This window comes from Ovis aries, chromosome 3, assembly GCF_016772045.2.
Source record: "Ovis aries strain OAR_USU_Benz2616 breed Rambouillet chromosome 3, ARS-UI_Ramb_v3.0, whole genome shotgun sequence".
Taxonomy (NCBI): domain Eukaryota; kingdom Metazoa; phylum Chordata; class Mammalia; order Artiodactyla; family Bovidae; genus Ovis; species Ovis aries.
In genome coordinates, this window is record NC_056056.1 from 44,847,268 (window position 1) to 44,870,981 (window position 23,714).

A 23,714-nucleotide genomic window follows, 5' to 3' on the forward strand; every position below is an offset into this window, starting at 1 on the left:
GGAGCTCTTAGTGATGCACGTCCATGGCCATCAAGAGTGTATACCTATATTTTTGTATATACACAATACTATACCTCAGTAATCTTAATATCATGCCCTAATAATTACTTTCTTAGGCAAAAGAAAAATTATTCCTTTCCACAATAAATAGAAAATGTACAGTGTATCTTGACTGATTCAATCCAGAGTTTAATGACCTCTGATAATTCCCATTTACATTAACTATTTACTCTTAAATAGTAATATATGAGCTCAGTTTTGTAACCTGATTATGACACAAAGAAAATTTTGATCTTCTTAATAATTTGTCTTTGTATTATCAATCAATATTTCCTTCCTATTCTTTTCATAAATGGTCTTTTTCTTCTCTTTCATTAATTGTTTTCATTTAAAAACATTTCTTTTAAAGAAAGTAATAATTCCCTGCCTCCGCCTTTGGCATTTGAGTATAATAATGTTTTTGGAAGCTCCAAGGTATTTTGCCAGAGAGGAAAAGCCAGTTCAGGACTATGAATTCCCTTCATATATCCAGTTATGGGTTTCCGTGGTGGCTCAGATGGTAAAGAATCTGCCTGCAATGCAAGAGATTTGGGTTCCATCCCTGGGTCTGGAAGAGATCTCCTGGAGAAGGGGAAGTACTTTTGCCTGGAGAATCCCATGGACATAGGAGCCTCGCAGGCTACTGTCCATGGGGTCACAGTTGGACATGACTAAGCAGCTGACACTTTCACTTACGTCCACTTATAGTTAATAGAAAATATGTGTAAATCTAAATGAGTTCAAAATCTGAATAATCTAATGCCTCTCGTATAAGGAGAGTGACATTTTGTATCAATAGCTAGCTAATGAGAAGACTTTTAATGCATTATATTTGAGTACATGTACTTAGTTTTTATACAGAAACTTAAATATGACTTCAGATTTAGAACTTTGTATTAGATGCACAATTTGGAATGTATGAATTAGAAATATACATATAAACTAAGTATTTAACATTGGGTGTGAGAACCCATCAACTTTACATTCATTATAAAAAAAAGAAAAAAAAACTTTACATTCATGATATTTGAGAATATTATGTTATATATATGCCAAAATAACTGATAGAGAAAACACATCAAGTGCTTTTCCCAAATAGTGATTTATACCCGTTATTTTTCAAAATAAAGTTAAAAAAATAAAACTACTAGGTAGTATTCATACAATATACTTAAGTGACTATGAAATTAAAAGCAGCTGTAACTATACTTCTCATAAAATAGTGCTGTATATAAGGCATTCACAGCAACTCTTCACAATGAAGTACCTATCATTTGGTATTCTCCTTGGTCTAAGTAGAATCCTAGGTTAAACTGTGAGATCCCAGTTACCACTGTGTGCCAAACACATGTAAATCTCTCTGTATCTGTATCCCTCCTTCTGCCATAATAGGAGAACAATCCCTGGTCTTGTCTGAAGCCAAGCATTCCACCTAGACCCACAGTTCTCAATATGTACACTGAGGCACCCTGGGGTTTATAGTGAATTCACAGGAATCCTGCAGGATATTTTAAAATTTCAAGAAAAACACAAGACTTCTGTTGGATACTGCACAGATAAGTAGCTCCAGGTAGAGCAGATTTTCAGCGTTAGAACACAATACATTCCTTTTGAGGATGTCATATATGTGTGAAGCTGGCTTTTTAGAGCTTGCTGTGAATTTAACTCAGATAACCGTTATATCTACTACTGTGGGCAGGAATCCATAGAAGAAATAGAGTGGCCATCATAGTCAACAAAAGAGAGCAAAATGCAGTACTTGGACGCACTCTCAAAAACGACAGAATGATCTCTGTTTGTTTCTAAGGCAAACCATTCAGTATCACGGTAATCCAAGTCTATGCCCCGACCAGTAACGCTGAAGAAGCTGAAGTCGAATGGTTCTATGAAGACCTACAAGACCTTTTAGAACTAACACCCAAAAAGATGTCCTTTTCATTACAGGGGACTGGAATGCAAAAGTAGGAAGTGAAGAAACACCTGGAGTAACAGGCACATTTGCCCTTGGAGTACAGAATGAAGCAGGGCAAAGGATAATAGAGTTTTGCCAAGAGAACGCATGGGTCATAGTAAACACCCTCTTCCAGAAACACAGGAGAAGACTCTACACATGGACATCACCAGATGGTCAACACCGAAACGAGATTGATTATATTCTTTGCAACCAAAGATGGAGACACTCTATACAGTCAGCAAAAATAAGACCAGGAGCTGACTGTGGCTCTTGCCAAATTCAGACTTAAATTGAAGAAAGTAGGGAAAACCACTAGACCATTCAGGTATGACCTAAATCAAATCCCTTATGATTACGCAGTGGAAGTGAGAAATAGATTTAAGGGACTAGCTGTGATAGAGTACCTGATGAACTATGGAAAGAGGTTTGTGACATTGTCCAGGAGACAGGGAGCAAGACCATCCCCAAGAAAAAGAAATGCAAAAAAGCAAAATGGTTGTCTGAGGAGGCTTTACAAATAGCTGTGAAAAGAAGAGAAGCCAAAACAAAGGAGAAAGGGAAAGATATACCCATTTGAATGCAGACTTCCAAAGAACTGCAAGGAGAAATATGAAAACCTTCCTCAGCGATCAATGCAAAGAAATAGAGGAAAACAATAGAATGGGAAAGACTAGAGGTCTCTTCAAGAAAATTAGAGATACCAAGGGAACATTTCATGCAAAGATGGGCTTAATAAAAGACAGAAATTGTCTGGACGTAACAGAAACAGAAGATATTAGGAAGAGGTGGCAAGAATACACAGAAGAACTATACAAAAAACATCTTCACGACCCAGATAATCATGATGGTGTGCTCACTCACCTACAGCCAGACATCCTGGAATGTGAAGTCAACTGGGCCTTAGGAAGTATCATTATGAACAAAACTAGTGGAGGTGATGCAATTCCAGTTGAGCTCTTCAAATCCTAAAAGATGATGCTGTGAAAGTGCTGCACTCAGTATGCCAGCACTTTTGGAAAACTCAGCAGTGGCCACAGGACTGGAAAAGGTCAGTTTTCATTCCAATTCCAAAGAAAAGCGATGCCAAAGAATGCTCAAACTACTACACAATTGCATTCATCTCACGTGCTAGTAAAGTAATGCTCAAAATTCTCCAAGTCAGGGTTCAGCAACATGTGAATGGTGAACTTCCAGATGTTCAAGCTGGTTATAGAAGAGGCAGAGGAACCAGAAATCAAATTGCCAACATCCGCTGTATCATGGAAAAAGCAAGAGAGTTTCAGAAAAACCTCTATTTCTGCTTTATTGGCTATGCCAGAGCCTTTGTGTGGATCACAACAAACTGTGGAAAATTCTGAAAGAGTTGAGAATACCAGACCACCTAACCTGCCTCTTGAGAAACCTGTATGGAGGTCAGGAAGCAAGTTAGAACTGGAACTGGACAAGGAACAAGACTGGTTCCAAATAGGAAAAGGAGGATGTCAAGGCTGTATATTGTCACCCTGCGTAACTTATATGCATAGTACATCATGAGAAATGCTGGGCTGCAGGAAGCACAGGCTGGAATCAAGATTGCCGGGAGAAATAACAATTAACAGATATGCAGATAACACCACCTTATGGCAGAAAGTGAAGAACTGAAGAGCCTCTTGATGAAAGTGAAAGAGGAGAGTGAAAAAGCTGGCTTAAAGCTCAACATTCAGAAAACTAAGATCATGGCATCTGGTCCCATCACTTCATGGCAAATAGAATGGAAACAGTGGCTGACTTTGTTTTGGTGCTCCAAAATCACTGCAGATGGTGACTACAGCCATATAATTAAAAGACACTTACTCCTTGGAAGGAAGTTATGCCCGACTGAAACGGCATATTAAAAAGCAGAGGCATTACTTTTTTCAACAAAGGTCTCTCTAGTCAAGGCTATGGTTTTTCCAGTATTCATATTATGGATGTGAGTGAAAGTGAAAGTGAAGTCGCTCGTTTGTGTTCGACCCTTTGTGACACCATGGACTATAGCCTATCAGGCTCCTCCGTCCATAGGATTTTCCAGGCAAGAGTGCTGGAGTGGATTGCCATTTCCTTCTCCAGGGGATCTTCCCAACACAGGAATCAATCCCGGGTCTCCCACATTTCAGGCCGACGCTTTTCCATCTGAGCCACCAGGGATGTGAGAGTGGACTATAAAGAAAGCTGAGCACAGAAGAATTGATGGTTTTGAACTCTGGTGTTGGAGAAGAGTCTTGAGAGTCCCGTGGACTGCAAGGAGATCCAACTAGACCATCCTGAAGGAAATCAGTCCTGGGTGTTCATTGGATGGACTGATGTTGAAGCTGAATGTCCAATATTTTGACCACCTGATGTGAAGAGCTGACTCATTTGAAAAGACCCTGATTTTGGGAGAGATTGATGGAAGGAGGAGAAGGGGACAACAGAGGATGAGATAGTTAGATGCCATTACTGACTCAATGGATATGAGTTTGGGTAAACTTCAGGAGCTGGTGATGGACAGGGAGGCCTGGTGTGCTGCTCTTCATGGGGTTGCACAGATTCAGACACAACTGAGTGACTTAACTGAACTGTAATAAAAAGCAAGTACCACACAACAATTAGCATAGAACACAAGATTAAGAGTATCCAGTCTGATTCCAGGGTTTGACAATTTGTGTGGTGCCCAAGTTCTAATAGTGCACACCTCCTAGTGATTAAGTAAAGGTATTTTTCTTTGATTCTTTGTGTGTTACATTTTCAAAAGACTACCAAGTTGTTGGGACATAAATTCTTACTTAGTTGTTTAAATTCTGGTATTTCTTTTGAACCAAGGGCACCATAAAAATTTCTGAAGCCTCTTCAATGAATGGTGCTGGGAAAACTGGACAGCTACATGTAAAATAATGAAATTAGAAAACTTTAACACCATACACAAAGATAAGCTCAAAGTGGATTAAAGACCTCAGTGTAAGACCAGAAACCATAAAACTCTTAGAGGAAAACATAGGTAGAACACTCGATGACATAAAGCAAGATCCTCTATGATCCACCCCCTAGATTAACGGAAATAAAAATAGAAGTAAGCAAGTGGGACCTGATTAAACTTAAAAGCTTTTGTACAGCAAAGGAAACTATAAGCAAGGGGAAAAGACAATCCTCAGATTGTGAGAAAAAATAGCAAATGAGACAACTGACAAAGGATAAATTTACAAAATATACAAGCAGCTCATACAACTCAATGCCAGAAAAACAAACAGCCCAATAAAAAAAGTGAGGAAAAGACCTAAATAGACATTTCTCCAAAGAAGACATACAGATGGCTAACAAACACATGAAAAGATGCTCAACATCACTCATTATTAGAGAAATGCAAATCAAAACCACAATGAAATATCACCTTATACCGGTCAGAATGGCGCTCATCAAAAAGTCTACAAACAATAAATGCTGGAGAGGGTGTGGACAAAACACTCTTGCACTGCTGGTGGGAATGTAGATTGATACAGCCACTATGGGAGATGGTATGGAGGTTCCTTAAAAAACTAGGAATAAACTACCAGTATGACCCAGTAATCCTACTCCTAGGCACATACCCTGAAAAAACAAAAATTGGAAAAGACACATGTATCTCATTGTTCATTGCAGCACTATTTACAATAGCTAGAACATGGAAGCAACCTAGATGTCCATCAACAGATGAATGGATAAAGAAGTTGTGGTACGTAAACACACTGGAATATTACTCAGCCATAAAAAGGAACACATTTGAATCAGTTCTGATAAGGTGGATGAACCTAGTACTTATTACACAGAGTGAAGTGAGTCAGAAAGAGAAAGATAAATATTGTATTGTAACACATATATATGGAATCTAGAAAAATGGTACTGAAGACTTTATTTACAGGGCAGCAATGGAGAAACAGACATAGAGAAGAGACTTATGGATATATGGAAAGGGGAGGAGAGGGTGAGATGTATGGAAAGAGTAACGTGGAAAGTTACATTACCATATGTAAAATAGGTAGCCAACAGGAATTTGCTGTATGGCTCAGGAAACTCAAACAGGGGCCCTGTATCAACCTAGAAGGGTGGGATCAGGAGGGAGGTTCCAAAGGGAGGGGATATATGTATACCTATGGCTGATTCATGTTGAGGTTTGACAGAAAACAACAAAATTCTGTATATCAATTATCCTTCAATAAAAAACAAATTTTAAAAAAGCCAAAATTAAAAGAAAATTTCGCAGACACAAAAGATGACATGATTTGGAAAAGTTTTGAATCCTCTGGCATAGATTTGGATCCCATCCCCTCTGGCCTTCTCAGAATCCCACATGATTTTATTCCTTCTCTTAGGTGCAGCATACTGGTGGAAAGCACAAGCTGTTCCATTTTTCTCGGTATCGAGTCTTGGCTTTATCAGCTGTGTGACTTTAGGGAAGTTACTTCACCTGTCTGTGCCAGAGTTCATGTAACTATAAAAAGGAGATAAAAATATCTAATTCATATGTTTATTATAAGAATTAAGTTAATATATGTAAAATGCTTAGAAACAGTTTTTGGCACAGATACCTGCTTTTTAGAAATAATTAAATTTATCCTTTCTGTCAAATGGATTTTTCCAATAAAGTTTAAAATTTTAAATTAGACAATTTTTATTGTAACAAAAAAACTCAGAATTTACCATTTTAACACATTTTTAACTGTACAGTTTGGTAGCATTAAGTATATTCACATTGTTGTGAAATATCTTCAGAACTTTTTCATTTTGCAAAACTGAAACTCTGTACACTTAAACAGCCTCTCCCCTACCTCTGTGCCCAGCCACTGGCAACCACCATTGTACTCTCTGCTTCTGTGAGCTTGACTTCTTTAAAAGTGGAGCCATGCAGTTTCTGTCCTTTTGTGACTAGCCTACTCTACTCAGCATAATGTCCTCACAGTTCATCCATGTTGTAGCACGTAACAGGATTGTCTTCCTTTTTAAATCTCAATAATATTCCACTGGATGGATGTCCCACATTTTGCTTATCTGTTCATCCATTGATGAACGTGTGTGTTGCTTCCCAGTCTTGGCTATTGTGAATACTGCAGTGAGCATGGGTGTACAGATACTCTTGGAGACAGTGCTTTATTTTAGCTATATACCCATGAATGGGATTGCTGATTAGATGGTCATTCTATTTTTAATTTTTTGAGGAACCTCTATACTGTTTTCCACAGGTACACCATATTACAGTGCCTCCAGCAGTACACAAGGGTGCTAGTTTCTCCATAGCTTCACCAACACTTTATTTTTTGTTTTTTATCTGATAGTTGCTATTCTGTAGGTATAAGATGATATCTTCCTTTTATTTTTGAGATCCCTGGAAATCAGAAAGATGAAAGAGATGTAAACCACTTTCACTCAGGAACTCACATTCTAATAGAATGTAATAAAGCTGACACATAAATAACTTAGGGAACTCATGTACACGTGTGGCTGATTCATGTCAATGTACGGCAAAACCAATACTGTATTGTAAAGCAAGATAAAGTAAAAATAAAAATTTTTTTTAATAAAAAAAAAAGATGATATCTCATTTCTATGATATTCATTATAGAAAAATGCATTTTGATATGCATTTTTCTAAAGATTAGTGATGTTGAACATCTTTTCATATGCTTGTTGGCCATTTGTATATCATTTTTGAAGGAATGTCTAGTCAAGTCCTTTGCCCATTTGTTAATTGAGTTAATTTTTTGTTGTTGAGGTTTAAGACTGTAGTTTGGATATTTACTCCTTGTCAAATATATGATTTGCAAATATGCTCTCCCACTCTGTAGGTTGCCTTTTGACTCTTACTTGTATACTCTGATGCACAAAAGTTTTAAACTTTTCTCTGTTTTTGCTTTTACAGTCATATCTAAGAAATCATTTTCAAATCCAATGTCATGAAGCTTTTCCCTTATGGTGTCTTCAAGAAGTTTTATCGTTTTGGGTCTGAGTCTAGGTCGTTAATCCATTTTGAATTAATTTTTCTGTATGCTGTAAGATAAGGGTCCCTTTTCACTCTTGTGAATGTGGATATCCAGTTTTCCCAGCACCATTTGTTGAAGAGACTGTTCTTTCCACATTGAGTGGTCTCAGCACTCTTGTTGACAATCATTTGACCATATTTGTAAGAGTGTATTTCTAGGCCCTGTATTCTGTTCCCATTGGTCTATAGATCTGTCTTTTGACAGTACCACACTGTTTTGATTATTGTGTCTTTGTGCTGTGTCTTGAAATCAGGAAGTATGAGAGCTTTGTTCTTCTTTTTCAAAATTTTTTTGACCATATGGAATCTGTTGAGATTCCTGGTCAACTTAAATACTCTTTTCTATTTAAGCAAAATAATAATGATAATAATAATAACATTCATCTCAGATACCACCATGTCTTATCCCTTTTCTTCAGAGTCAAGTTTCTCAAAAGAATTTCTGTTTGAAGTCTCCATTTCTCTATTGCTCACTCAGCATTTAGCCAACTTTAGCCATACTTTTCTCCTGATTACACTGAAAACCTTTTACACTGAGGTTACAAAAAACCCTGTTATCACTAAATCCAATTTAGTGACTTTTCTTTTAAAAAAAGGCATCATCTTAAATACACAAGGGGATTCAATACTACCTGCCACACCAGTTTTCTTGAAATACTTTTTTGTATTAATTCTCCATGACACTTTTCTAATAGTCTTCCTACCTCTCCAGCATTCTTCTCTGTGTTCTTTTCAGGCCTGTGCTGCTTTTTCCTGCCCTTGAATGTCCTCTCCTCTTTACTCTGAACTCCTGGCATATCCAACTTATATTTATAGCTTCATTGCCTCTTCTCTCTAGAGCTCAGGCCTCGCCCTTGTGCTCCAGAGTCATTAATCCAGTTACCTACTTGATCTCTCTCCTTTGATGCCTCAAAGATGTTTCCAACACAGTATCTCTAAAATGAAATTCAGAGCCCTCTACCTGTTCCTCTTCTACCACTTCAATTTCAGTAAACAGCCTGTCTTCCATTTATTTATAGAAACCAGAAACCTGGAAGCCACCTGTTTGTCGTTGAAATTAACTTCTTTACCCATCTCTCTTTCCTCCCCTTGCCACATATTCAGCTAATCTCTGATTCTACTGGATTTTATCTCCTAAGTCAGTCTCCTCTGCAAGAGGGTCTCTAGCCTTTCCCTCATAACTCTACCCACCTCTCTCCATCTCCCTCTTGACTACTTCAGCACCTCTTCATCTTTACTGTTCTACCTGCTCCCACCAGTCTGTCCTCCACTCTGTAGCCAAATTGATTTTTTAAAAGCAAATCTGTTACTTCCCAGCTTCAAACCCTTCTGTAACTCTGGAAAATAGACAGAAACTGGAAACTGGTGAACTAGGGCAGGGTAGGGGAGAAGAGGTAGGAGGGATACAAAGGTAGGAAATTGTATACCTCTGTATAATTTGTTGTCATTTTCTTTTGGAGCTACAAGGATGTGTTACTTCTTCCAAAAATTAAATCAGTAAAGTCAGTTTAAAAAATTATAGCATGACACTGTTCTTGAAGGCTAAACTGAACTGGTCCCAACCTATCTTTTTAATTACATCTATTACCAAATTCTTTCTAATTTCAGTGCCACAGCCATACCAGGCTTCTGTCCATTGCTTATGTTCTGTATGCTTTCTACTGCTTTGAGGCTCTTGTACAAACTGTTCTTAGCTCTGCTTGAATGTCCTTTGCTCCTTCTTTCACTGAGGTAACACATTCTTATCCTTAGGTCTCTGACATTGAGTTACCACTTTCTCAGGAAGCCTTCCCTGAGGAGCTCTATTCCCTATTATGTGCTGTTATACCATGGACTTCTTGATACTCACTGCAGTTTTACACTTACTGTGTGACCATCTAATTACTATCTACCTAACCAATTTGAATGAAAGTTCCATTGTAGTAACAATTTAACAATACTAATCCTAAAAAAAAATCCTGCTATCCTTAAAGCTACCATAATATTCTGTTGTACATTAAGTGTGAGTGTGTGTGTGTGTGTATGTGTGTGTTTAAATTTACTTAGGAAGTGCTATTATCAGTCCCAAGAGGAGACTGTCATATATAATGTTTCCAAGCTTACTTTGGAATATCTTCAAAGATCACTATTTTGTAGAGGAAGCTTTGGGAAATACTCTTTTACATTTATGCTGCATTAGTATGTACTGTGGGGAAGGAGAAGTGGAAGGTGTCAAGGGCATCTGTTGAGTGTTGTCCTGGTAAAAAGAGGGTAGACAAGGAGTTGTATTAAAAATGGTAGATCTGAGAGAAATTGAAGGAGTATTGGCACAATTTACCTGTGAATTTGAAATCTGCTGGGTAAAGGTGAAAATTAAAAATAGTATTCTCAAGCCAAAGGAATTTTAAAAGAATTCAGTGATCTTTATTCCCACTTTTAAGGTTTTAATTTTAAAATAATAAAATGATTCCTTAACATTGTTAAATGGCATGCAATACAAGCAGATAAACATTCAAAGTACTACCCTCACCATGGTAAGCACAGTCAACAGTTGTTTATGTCCTTCCTCTGTGCATTTACAAATGCTCATATATATAAGTAGTGTGTAAATATATTTTAGGTATTGTATATATTATTTTCTGTAAATACTTTTCTGTAACTTCACATAAAAACATATAACATACCTATTAATGATCTACATCTCCCCTTATTTTTAATAGGTGCAGAGTAATCCATAGTTTGAATATACCATACTTTTCCAATTGTTACTTATAATCTTTTTAGTGAATAAAGAAATTAGACATGGGTGAGCAATCTAATAAGACAATATAATAAAAAAGTGTTTTATGTTTTTAATAAATGAAAATGCAGAGGAGAGGGTCTTAGTTCAGTTTCCTACTCGATCCTTTTAGCTGTTGCTGTTGCTACTGCTGCTAAGTCACTTCAGTCGTGTCCGACTCTGTGCGACCCCATAGAGGGCAGCCTACCAGGCTCCCCCGTCCCTGGGATTCTCCAGGCAAGAACACTGGAGTGGGTTGCCATTTCCTTCTCCAATGCATAAAAGTGAAAAGTGAAAGTGAAGTTGCTCAGTTGTATCCAACTCTTAGCGACCCCATGGACTGCAGCCTACCAGGCTTCTCAGAAACACATTTTATGACATAAAAGCATTCTTTAAAACTCTAAACTATTTGTGACCAGAATACTTTAAGATCTGCTTCTTTGTTTTTGAAACTTTTTTAGAAGAATAACAACATATTAAAAAGTTTAAAAATTACCCACAATTCCAATTTAAAAACAACTTTTTGTCTAGAAGTTAAAGTTTATGCCTTCAACTCCCAATTTCACATCTTCGAGGGACTTACTGAGACGTTTTGGTCAAATTCTTTCTTGCGTTTTCTTGTGTTTACACAGACAATTTCTTTATGCATGTATATGCATATACCACACCTATTTTTTCTAATAAAATGGAATGGTGGTATTCATGTAGGTCTGCAACTTTTAAAAAATTTCACCCCATTTCACTATATCACAGGCTAGGGCAACAAATTTCTGATTAATTAAACCTGTCTATCTTTTATGTTATCTCCATTTATTTTCCTGTAGTAACAACATTCACAATAACCAAACTAAAAAGGGACTGATGTATCAACTGGCATGGTAATTTATTTACTTACAATATGAAATATATCTGACATCATAGACTTTGTTCATTTGCTTGGGGCATTCCCACCTGATGGATGAATTACTCAAGAGACTAAATTATAGATAAGGATGATTGGTGAGCCGAGGTGTTCTTACAGGATATTTCTATCAGGCTGTGGCTAGAGCTCTGACTTGGCCTTGGGCTTTTTCTTTCCTGACAGCTGGCGCTAGTCATCAGAGTCATAGCCCTGAATGGGGTTACAGATATTTGGTAAGGTTTCCTCCAGGCTCTGATCTGAACTATGCACTGCCCACTATTTAATTTAAGATCTCTGACCTGGTCCTCGTTCATTACCTTTTCTTTCTGTGAGAAAAGTGTGGATTAGACTTTGAGGATCTCCCAAATCATCTATTTGTTGGAAGAGAAGGAAAACACCTTAGCCTCCACAGCAGTTCATTTACAAGCACTTTGTTCAGGTGAGCTTCCATGGATGTGGCTGACACATAGAGGTGTGACAACCACAGTGTCTCCAGACATTGCCAAATGTCCCCTGGGGGTCAAAGTCACCCCCACTCGAGAACCGCTGGTTTAGACTGAAGAAGGAGATAAAGAGAAGAAAACCAGATAGGCTACTACATGGAAATCAACTGACTGAAAGTGAAAGGATATTAGTTCCTAAACAGTGGGGGAAAGAACATAGGATTTGTCCTATGTCTTGATCTCTATTTCTCCACAAATTATGAGACCTTTGATTAGGTGGCTCAGATGGTAAAGAATCTGCTTGCAATGCAGGAGACCCAGGTTCGATCTATGGTGGGGAAGATCCCCTGGAGGAGGAAATGGACACCAACTCCAGTATTCTTGCTTGGAGAATTCCATGGATAGAGGAGCCTGGTGGGCTGTAGTCCATGGGCTGCAAAGAATTGGACATGACTGAGTGATTAACACTTTCACTTTGGTTAGTTGCTTTACTCTCCTGATTGTGAATTAGTATGAGGATTAATGTTGTTATTACTGTTTTTTAATTTACATATTTACAGTGTACCAGAGTTGTACTGACATTTTATATGAATTAGAGTGTATTAAAGTCCTCTGTAAACTGTAAAATTTTGTACAAAAGTATTGTGCTATCCTACTCACTTCTTACCACTGCTTTTATCCTTGAGATCTTTAAAACTATGGGCAAATACAAGATTTACCTTTGAATCATGTTCTTTTGTGAATTTCATAAAATATTATAAATATTTTCTCACTTTTATTGTATAATTATTTTATGTATGTGTGTATATGTATATATGTAAGAGTTGGATTTAAAATTATGTTAGGGATTAAAGTGTAGCATCGCTCATTTTATGAGAATAAGTGACAAAAATGAGATTTTGTAATTTGTAATAGATTTAGCAGGCAAATTTCCAGGAATGTATCTGTTCCCTGTATTGCATAACATCACACAAATCTTTGGGAAGCCCCATTGTTAGCACTTCTCTATCCAGAAGAATACATGTTTCTTGTCCTTTTGTTTCTTGTGCTTTAGTCAGTTCCCTATAGTAAGTCAATTAAAATTTTTTTCTTATCCTTGTCTTAACTGCATTGACTTATGTCTCTCTACTTTAATGGATTAGTCAGGCATGATTTCTCTCTATACGCAATAAGTGTTTGCTGAATGAAGGAATAAATTACAGAAAACATGTTCTCTCTCTTCCAGCAGGTTATCTGTTAAAATGATCAGTGACTCTACCCTTCATTATAGCTTTCCTCAATGTAAAATGGTTTGCCTGTCTATAGTTCTGAATTTCTCTAGAAGCTATCCCATGGATTGGATAGGGGGTCAAGGTTGAGGGAGGCGTTGGGTACCATCCTGATGCAGACTCACTGGGCCTCCTGAGGAGTGGTTTATAATACTTTAAGTATTTACTTCAACCCTAGAATTTACTCCAATGGTCATAATACTTTGTTACCTCTCTGGATTGTAGTCTTTAGCACCTGTTGTCTCCCACATGTCACCTGATGATTTCATGGGATCAGTCTTGGCTACCTGTCCATGACTTCCCTCTCAAATGGTGGATTAAACCTCTCACCCAGGATTGATTTTTAGTACTGATCCTGTATGCCTTTATTTACTTTTCACTTCTCTCAGATATGACAATAATCACATGGATTTGGGAGGAGTTTCCTTAGCCAGTGAGAATACTGAATTCAGTTGAATTGTTTGTGATCACTGTTCTAAAAGAGCTCATTCACAGTTACTTACTTACTTGCTTCTTCAGTACTTGAGACTATGATGCATGGGTCAATATGTGATGTATGATGTACTTCTCTTTATGGCTACTAAACTACCTCTTCTAGGAAGCAGTCATCTATCTTAACCAAAACCTCCACTTCTCTGAGATGAGATCTTCTATATTCTACACACATTTTACCAATACTTGCCTGGATCATTCATCATTATATCCCTGTCTATATACTTGGCATATATAGGAGGCACTCACATATTTTTGATCTACTGAGTGAATGAACTTGGATTCTAATTAAGTAATCAAAATAAGGTTAAGAGAAACCAATTTGAGGAATCATCTGAAGATCATGGGGATCATTTCCTAGTTTCTTAAAAAAAGACAGACCTCTCTGGTATGAGCTTATTTTAAAAACATGAGAAGGAAAAAGTTATGTATAAGCTCATACCAGAGAGGTCTGTCTTTTTTTAAGAAACTAGGAAATGATCCCCATGATCTTCAGATGATTCCTCAAATTGGTTTCTCTTAACCTTATTTTGAATACTTAATTAGAAGTGAAATGGCACTGGGAGAAGAAAGAAATTTTTACCAGCTGACATCATTAAGCAAAACAAAAACATAAGATGATTTGGGAGAATGGCATTGAAACATGTATACTATCATGTAAGAAACGAATCACCAGTCTGTGTTTGATGCAGGATACAGGATGCTTGGGGCTGGTGCATGGGGATGATCCAGAGAGATGGTGTGGGGTCGGGGGTGGGAGGGGGGTTCATGTTTGGGATCGCATGTACACCCGTGGTGGATTTGTGTTGATGTGTGGCAAAACCAATACAGTATTGTAAAGTAAAATAAAGTAAAAATAAAAATAAAAAAAATAAAACCACATTAAAGAAAGAAATATAAAAAAATTAAAAAAAATAAAAACAATATGTTACCTTAAAAAAAAAAAAAGAAATAATGGTCAGAGCATAACTAGCAAGGAAGATACTTCCTGTCTGGAAGGGTATCAGGGGAAAGGGAAAGTTTCAGTTCCTATTTTGCCTTCGTCATCTTCTCCCCCCACCCCAAGTATAAATTTATTTATTTTAATTGGAGGCTAATTACTTTACAACATTATATTGGTTTTGCCATACATCAACATGAATCCGCCACAGGCATACACGTGTGCCCCATCCTGAACTGCCCCCCTCCCTCCCCGCACCATCCCTCTGGGTTGTCTCAGTGCACCAGCCCCAAGCATCCAGTATTATGCATCGAACCTGGACTGGCGATTTGTTTCATGCACAGGGAACTACATTAAAATTGGCAGAGTGTTTGGAAATCCCATAGGCCCTCTTATTTATTCATCCTGTTGATCTCTTCTCAAGCTCAGATCTGCTCTGGAGGTATCTCCCTTTGCTTCTTTGTCTGCTCTTTTTTAATTTTTTGAACTGTTGGATTCTCTGATTCCTTGAAATTGGGTATCTTGGTGCCCTTTTCCTTCTTGTCCTGCCAAATCTTAAAATAGGCTTTTCCAGTTTGGAGGGCTTAAGAACTAACTTTTTGGGGAAACAGGGAGAGATACTTTCCTGTCTGGGCTAGCATATTCTTTACCTGAGACTCATACTGTTGTTTCCCCCTAATTCTGGTTATCACCATTACCATATCCAGAAATATCTTTGGCACCAGTACTTGGAAACTTATGCTTTCCCATAGATTGTTTTTATAAAAATGTATTAATTAACTTATTAATTTGCTTATACCCTCTTATTCCAAAATCTGGTGTTAGGGCTACTTCTAGAACACATGACATTTGGAAATCAGAAATGATAGACATACCTTAATCCTAATAAGTACCCCAACTAGGTGTCAATAAGAGGGCTAACCTGATCTTTTAATCCAGCTAAAGATTGAGATGTCCCAGAGCTCAGTTGTTAGGCCTCTTTCTCTCCTTTTTTTTTTTTTTTCTTAAATAACAAATTTATTTTTTCACAGTTCTAGAAGCTAGAAGTCCAAGACCAGGTTGCTGTGAGGGCTGATCTCTGGTGAGACCTCTCTTCCTGATTCATAAACAACTGTCTTCTTTGTTGCCGTTTGGCCTTTTCCTTATGTGTGCACATGGAAAGAGAGCCCACTGGTGTGTCTTCTTCTTTGTTAGGACACCAGGTTAATTAGATTAGAGCTCCACCCTTATGACCTCTTCACTCTTTTTAGCTCAGTTGGTAAAGAATCCACCTGCAATGCAGGAGACCCCGGTTCGATTCCTGGGTTGGGAAGATCCACTGGAGAGGGGGTAGGCTACCCAGTCCAGTATTCTTGGGCTTCTCTTGAGGCTCAGCTGGTAAAGAATCCACCTGCAGTGTGGGACACCTGGGCTTGATCCCTGGGTTGGGAAGATCCCCTGGAGAAGGGAAAGGCTACTCACTCCAGTATTCTGGCCTGGAGAATACTATGGACTTTATAGTCCATGGGGTTGCAAAGAGTCAGACACGACTGAGCGACTTTTACTATTCTGTTCCAAGACTTTAAACACTACCATACATTGTTGATGACTCCCAGATATAATCTCCAGCCCCCACTTCACCCTAGACTTCAGAGTATTTGATATCTCTACTTACATGTTCATAGACATCTTAAACATAACATGTCCACACCAAACTTTTGATTCTCCCAATCTAAATTTACCTCTCCTCAAGTGTTCCCCATTTCAGTAAACCAAGTTGCTCAGCCCAAAAACCTTTGAGTTTTTCTCTTGTTTGCTACATCCAATTCTTCAGCAAGCCCCAGTTGCTCCCCTTTAAAATATGTCTCAAATATATCCACGTACTGTTTCCTCTAGCATTGCCATCGAGTTCAAGCCATCATCATCTCTCACCTAGGCCACTGCAATAGCCTCCTAATGGTCTCCCTGCTTCTACTTTTGCCCTGATCCTTCTTTAAAATATAAATTATAATTTACTGCTGCTTAAAACCCTATGACTTCTCCTCAACAAGATCCCCTGACTGCCTTGCTGATTCTGTCCTGTGAATATCCCTCTCACTCACTCCTCACCCTTCAAGGCACACTGGCCTACCTTTTGTCAGTTTTCCCAGGCACATTCTGACCTGAAGAGTTTTTGCATTTACTATTCTAAGGCTCAAATTCCCTTTCTTCAAGTAATCATATGGCTTGTTCTTTCACTTCATTTGGATCTGTACTCAGATGTTGTCTCCTCAAAGAGGCCTTTTTACTTCTTTATTAGTTATCTGTTTAAAGCAGCTTCTAGTTACTGGCAGTATTCAAGCATGGCTGGATCTTTGAAGGATGCTTGCAGAGATGCCTAAGAAGGAACTTCCATGTCTTGTGGGAGTGAAAAATTAGACAAGATTTCCTTCTAACTGGAAATTATTTAATCCTATCATGAATTAATTATGTTTCTTTCTCTAAGCATTTAGTTAGTACCTCCTATGTGTCTGACATTGTTCTAGGCACTAGATAAGATATAAAGATATATATCTTTAAGATATAAAGATAAAAGTGGCCTAGCTAGTATCCATTAGGAACTAATAATAGATAATGAAGAAAAGAGGTGCTTAAGAATATGGGTGTAAAATTCTAATAGATAAAAATAAATAGAAAAGGACAAATTTTAGAGGTGCTCTGAATAAATGGCAACCCACTCCAGTATTCTTGCCTGGAAAATCCCATGGATGGAGGAGCCTGGTAGGCTACAGTCCATGGGGTCACAAAGAGTCAGACATGACTGAGCGACTTCACTTTTCTGAATAAATGAGGAAGAGATTGAATAAATGAGGGGAGAAAAAACTATTATAAGGGCGAGAACATGAACGTGAAGTTGCTCAGTCGTGTCCGACTCTCTGCGACCCCATGGACTATAGCCTACCAGGCTCCTCTGTCCATGGGATTTTCCAGGCAATAGTACTGGAGTGGATTGCCATTTCCTTCTCCAAGGGATCTTCCCAACCCAGGGATCGAACCTGGGTCTCCCGCATCGTAGACAGATGCTTTACCATCTGAGCCACCAGGGAAGTCCTAAGGGGGAGAACCAGATATGAAAGATGACCCTAAAATTGCCTGCTTGAGAAGGGAGAATGTAGGGGTAAAGACCACATGTTATATTGTTATGGGGGTATTCCCTAAAAGGAAAATATCAGTGTTAGTCATCAAGGTATATGGTGTGGCTGGATATAATTCATAATTAAGTAGAGATTAATTAATTTATGAAGTAGTTTGAAATTCTTGAAACAAACGTGTCTTCACTTTCTCTTATTAGTCTCCCATACCAATAAATTAAGTTCTCCTTTCCCCTGCTTTCTGGCCCCTGTGGGGTACATTAACATGAAATTGACAGTTCCTTTAATCACCTGATGAGTTTGAGTGAACTCCGGGAGTTGGTGACGGACAGGGAAGCCTGGCGTGCTGTGATTCATGGGGTGGAAAAGAGTCGGACACGACTGAGCGACTGAACTGAACTGAACTTAATCACATGGGGCCCTTCAGTTTCTTTTCTGGTTCATATGCCTGGAATCTGTTAGACAGTAGGGGAATAGTCATCTTTTTTAAATATAATAATCACCTGGTCCCTCATGCTGCTCATTGTTCACACATGTCCCAGTATGTCTTGTCACAGAATCATCCTCTCTAGCTGGGACATGATGCCTAGGTAGGTGGGGAATTCCCCTGTTTTGTTTAAAATCATAGTTGTCTTTAGATTTGGCTGGCATGTTCCTGATTAGTTTACTGACAATTGGTTTTTTTCTTCTTATACCATATGCTATTACATGATTCATCTGCTTTGAGTCTGTTGCCTTGAAGGTGAAACAATTTCTTCCAATGTTGATATTTCATAATCTCATAGATAACAAGCATACACATATGCATAGTCCTTTCAGAAGTTTTAAACATTTGGAGATGAATGAATTATACTGCCACAAATGAAAAGGAGCAGTATAAAACCATAATGGTGATATCCAGACATCTTTTGTTGGGTGGTTGGGTGAACACTAATATTAATAAAGCCTGCATACTTTACTGTGTTTATCTCTCCTTGAGAAGTTATTTCTGGTATGTGGTACTTATTTATGAATTTTAACGTTTAACATTGTGCTTTAATTGCCTTAGATTTACATGTATTTTAATATTTTAGACATGATCTTTATTTCAAGGAGTTTAAATTCCAGATAAATCATAATACTTGGTGTTAACATTGTAATGATGATTGCTGTTTAGTATGTAGCAACGCCTACTCAAATGTTAAGAAATCTTCTTTTAATTACTAATATAAATAGTAATCTTTGAAAACATTTCAGTAAGACACATCACATCTCTGAATGCAATGCAAGGAAGTTTTTTCATAAACATGATTATTTTCCAAGTATTTAAAAGATTACACTTCTAATAAACATGGACTAAATTCAGTTTCTCCTTATAGCACTGATCAGTGCACTTAACTGTGTTCCACCACTTAACCACCTGTATTTTTTTACTCAGAATGTCAGTGATTGTTTTTCAAAGAACTCTTTATAATTCCACGTACATATCTGTAAGTTGTACATTTGGGGAGAAATTTTTAAAAGATTCTAATTCTTGGTATATCTCCCTCTGCCTCTCTCCCTTTACCTGTTTTTAGCTCCTCTTTGGTTCAGGTGTGCTGGTGTCCCTAAGCCTTTCCGGGCCGCAGCTGGAGAAAGTGGTGATTGACAGAAGCCTGGTGGGGAAGCTCATCTCCGACACCATCAGTGATGGTAATTACCCCCATGTGCAAATCAATTGCCTACATTAACAGTGGGGCAGAAGAAATACTGTGTCAACAGGTAGACTAATTATTACCACTAGGGACTTGAAAACACAAGTAATTGCTTGTAATGGCATAGTTACAACCCTGGGACCAATATGAGTTTTAACTAATATTTAATGTCAAAGTTTTTGTCAATTGTTAGTATTCTTGGGTATTTTTTTTACTGTTTCCTTAAAAAAGTGAACCTATTTTCTAAAGAGGTGGGTTTTTTGTTTGGTGTGTTGACATTTCAAATATTTTTCACTTTCACATGAATTTGAATAAATAACCCCAATTTGTCAGCGTAGCTACTTAATACAAAAACAAAAACAAAATCTGTTCTTTGGCTCTTAGGACATTCTTTGTTACCAAAGTCTATGAATACTAACTTCTGAGAGAGTTTAAGCAGTATTTCTAAAAATAAAAATCAATGCCAAAAATACCAGATAAATCTGAATCCTGTAAAGTGATATCACAGTTAGTATATAATTGCTACAAAGCACATGAAGACTTTAAGCCAGTTACTGAAAAGGTAACATACTGACATTTATTAATCCTTAGAAGGCTCTTTGCTGTGCCAGCCTACCTATATAATTTAATTAAAACAACTATTCTTTGTAAGATATAGTTATTTCTGTTTAATAGATAAGGAAATTGAAGCTGAGATACTGATGAACATGCCCACCAATGAGATACTAAGGAATAGCCCCAAAATGACTGAGCTGAAATCTGAACCCATTTCCTTTGCATTATAGTGTGCTGACTCCTAAAGTTTTAAGATTGCAGTTTAATTCAAGGTAAAAAAAAAAAAAAAGGCCTAAGAAACAGACTGCATAAGAAACACATTGCTAAACCAGTACAATATTGTAAAGTAATTAGCCTCCAATTAAATAAATTTAAAAAAAGAAACAGATTGCATTATCATTAGAGATTGAAAATTATCCATATCTTAAATTGAATAATCAAAAGTGTGGTCTAATGGAAAGGACAGAGGCAAGATTATAGAAACCCTAGTGTGTGCTCGCTAATATCTCTGAATAATGCAGACACAATTTCTTAGAGAAAAGCACTCTGCAGCGTGGCTATCATTAGTAGTATTCCTGATAATGATAAGCTGGGGGTAGGGTTATGAGTATGCCACTTCCTCTTCCTTGTAGGATTATGGTGCTAAGGAAGCTTCCCTGTGGAAGAGGTTCTGTTTTCATATGTCTAACAATTGACCCCTTCATTGACTCTGCAAGTAAAATAGTGGCTGTGATGATTTTGTCATTTTGGTGGTCCTCCATTAGAGTTAAAAGAAGACCTCCAAAACTGTTCATGTTGCTGAGATATCTTTTTTCACTTGTTTCTTTAAACCACAAATAATACATACATTCTCATGAGTACATGATAACAATGGGATTTCTTGGCAGTTCTCCAGATTCTCCTATAATTATGTAGATCTACTGTGGTTACTGCTTGCACAGCCAGGGATATGGAAGTAAAGAAATATATATAAAACATTCAATAACTTCTTTTTGCTGGGAACAATGTAAAACATTTCTCAAATTCCTACTACATGTTTTTAATCAGTATTTTTTATAACATTAATAGCTCTTTATGTAACCCAAATGCAAATTAATTAACTGTGTGCTTTAGAAATATAGCTGCAGAAATGTTTTTGCTAATCTTCATTATCAAGTATTATATCAAGTATATAATATGCATATTGGGTGTAACATGTTTTAATTCATTCAGCTAGTGTACTTTCAGAAAGAAAGTTCATTGGTGAAAATTTTTTAAAAAAATTGGTGGAGAACACTGATCTGTATCCTCTAATAAATCCAATTTATTCTCAGATGGTTTGTATCATATAAATACAGGATTAAAGGCTAAGTACAAATAAGTGTTTTTATCTTTACGTTCAGATATGAAACAGGGTTTTATGCTTTTCCGACCTTTATTCCAAATACATCTCATTTGTAGGTTGTCCCCAAATATCAGTGTATATTGAAATGGTCTCATGGAAAGGAAAAATATCAAATCCATGCATGATTAGATTGATTATTGTTGTTTCTTTCTAATATCTTTATTATCATTGGGAAATGTCCACAATGATATTTAGGAGACTTCAGTTATTTCAATTAATATTCATTTATCTTCTGAAAATAGCTTTTTGTAACATTTCAGTAGAAGAAACTATTAATTTGTTATTATTTTATTCTAACTTAGTACTTGATAGTATTATCAAGTCTTTTTTTTTTTTAAGCTCTTCTCACAGACAGCTTCATCATCTTATCATTTTTGGCACAAAACAAACTATGTTTTATTCAGTTTGCCAAGAAGATGAGCTCTCCTGATATAAACAAAAGACTGGAAAAGCTCTCAGCCTTGGATTATAAGGTAGAGATTTGAATGTTTATGGTCATATTGTTAATTATTAAGGTATGCTAGAGTATTGCTTGAGTTGATGTTATGCTCATTTTTCTTAAATGATTATGGATTTCAGAAAAACCAGAGTTATTCATAGTATAGGATTAAGCTTGATTGTGGCCATCCAAAGTTTTCTTTTTTTACTCTCATTATGGGGGTCTAACAGTGGCATGCTTGGAGCAGTTTACATTGTACTTATGGAAATCAGAAAGATAATAGAGGCAAGTTGCACATTTGAAAATGGTTTTCTTGCTGGTAGTAGTATATATACCATTCTCATTTTCCCCTAAGACCCCGTATCACTATTCTAGGCAAGGATAGCTGCTCGCGCTTCCATTTCACAAGAAAGAAGACAACACTTTCAAAGGTTAATAGAAAAGTGTAATAAACAAGGAGTGGGAAGATCCCCCTCCTCCCAATATCCAGCTATAACTGTGGAGAAAAATGCAAAAAGAAATCTCCTTCATGTGTTAGTCTCTTTCCCTTCAGTAACTCCAGGTAATTTGTTTCCTTGTATCAGGGACTTTACATCTGTTAAGGCAGGATTTTTATTTTAAATGATGTGTTTAATTTAAGTTTTGCCACATTACATTCTAACTGCTTGGAAGGCATACTCTCTGCTAGAATGAGTATCTCATACATTTTCCAGGCTGTTTCAGTTCAAGGCCTCTTTTCAGCAGTGACTTGTGTTTGCAAGATTGATCCAGCCTCTGTGACGTGGATTTGAGACAGTTCACTGTTCACTGGGAACGAGACTGATCTACAGCTTCCTTAAAAAAGATGCACACTTACACTGTACCAGGAGTATCTATAACAGGGGCAAAGATTCTTAAAAGCCAGCTTTGTGGCTTGAAACTGTGTGTGTGTGTTTGAAAAGTCTAATAGTACTTGACCTAACCTTTTGCCCTTTGGGGTTCTTTTGGGTTATTTCTTACTGTGACTGAGTTAGTAGTGGTGTGGGAGGATTTCATTTTATTTATTGGAAAAATCTACTCATAAAAAAGATTTTTAACATGGGATAAAATATATTAACTTTTTCATCATGGTAATAAACTATAATTTGGTTTTGTTTGCAAGCCTTGTATTGCTTCTATAACACTTCGTATAATATTGATTCTTTTAAACTGAAAATCTGTAGTACTCATACATTTTGTCTAGTAAAAAATGGTTTAACATTCCTAATGGAATTCTATTTTCCAAAATGGCTAGCTTTCCTTGAAATGTTGTTAATTTACTAATACTGGTCTTTAAAATGCACCAGTATGCATTACTTTTAATGCATTAACTATTAAAGTGACTGTTTTTAATGCATTTACATAAAATTTTGTATGCCTACTTTCTTCATCTTTAGTGTGGTGGGTAGTTTGGCAGAGTCTTCTCAGCTTAAGGATAGTAGCTCCTCATTAATGAGAGCAGAGAGACACTGTTAGGATGTCATCTTTTCTGATGAAAAGATGTGAAAAATAGACTGAGTATATGGGTCCTGCACCTTGAGTAAGGGAGTTACATATTTGTTCATTCTGTCATTAGATATGAGAAATTAAAATCATAAGCACTCCATGTCATTTCTTTACATTAGAGAAGAAGTAGCCTGCTTCCCTCTGGAAAACCCATGGATTTTATCTTCTGGTTCAATATTTTAAATTAGTATTTAATATTTGATTTAATATTTGATAAAAACTGCCAT

The 23,714-nt window shown here is 37.0% G+C and overlaps 1 protein-coding gene and 1 non-coding gene across 11 annotated transcripts in view; one reads left to right on the forward strand and one right to left on the reverse strand.

The window, feature by feature from the left end:
- WDPCP (WD repeat containing planar cell polarity effector) overlaps positions 1-23,714 on the forward strand; it is a 727,433-nt gene that overhangs the window by 411,251 nt on the left and 292,468 nt on the right. For all 10 annotated transcript variants that reach the window (XM_060412062.1, XM_060412070.1, XM_060412069.1 and 7 more), the window contains 2 exons: positions 19,469-19,583; positions 21,864-21,997. In XM_060412062.1, coding sequence (XP_060268045.1) covers positions 19,469-19,583; positions 21,864-21,997 — 249 coding nt within the window. The remainder of the gene's footprint in view (positions 1-19,468; positions 19,584-21,863; positions 21,998-23,714) is intronic.
- On the reverse strand, positions 17,796-17,867 carry TRNAR-ACG (transfer RNA arginine (anticodon ACG)). The gene has a single exon. It is a non-coding gene; the product is annotated as a tRNA-Arg (tRNA).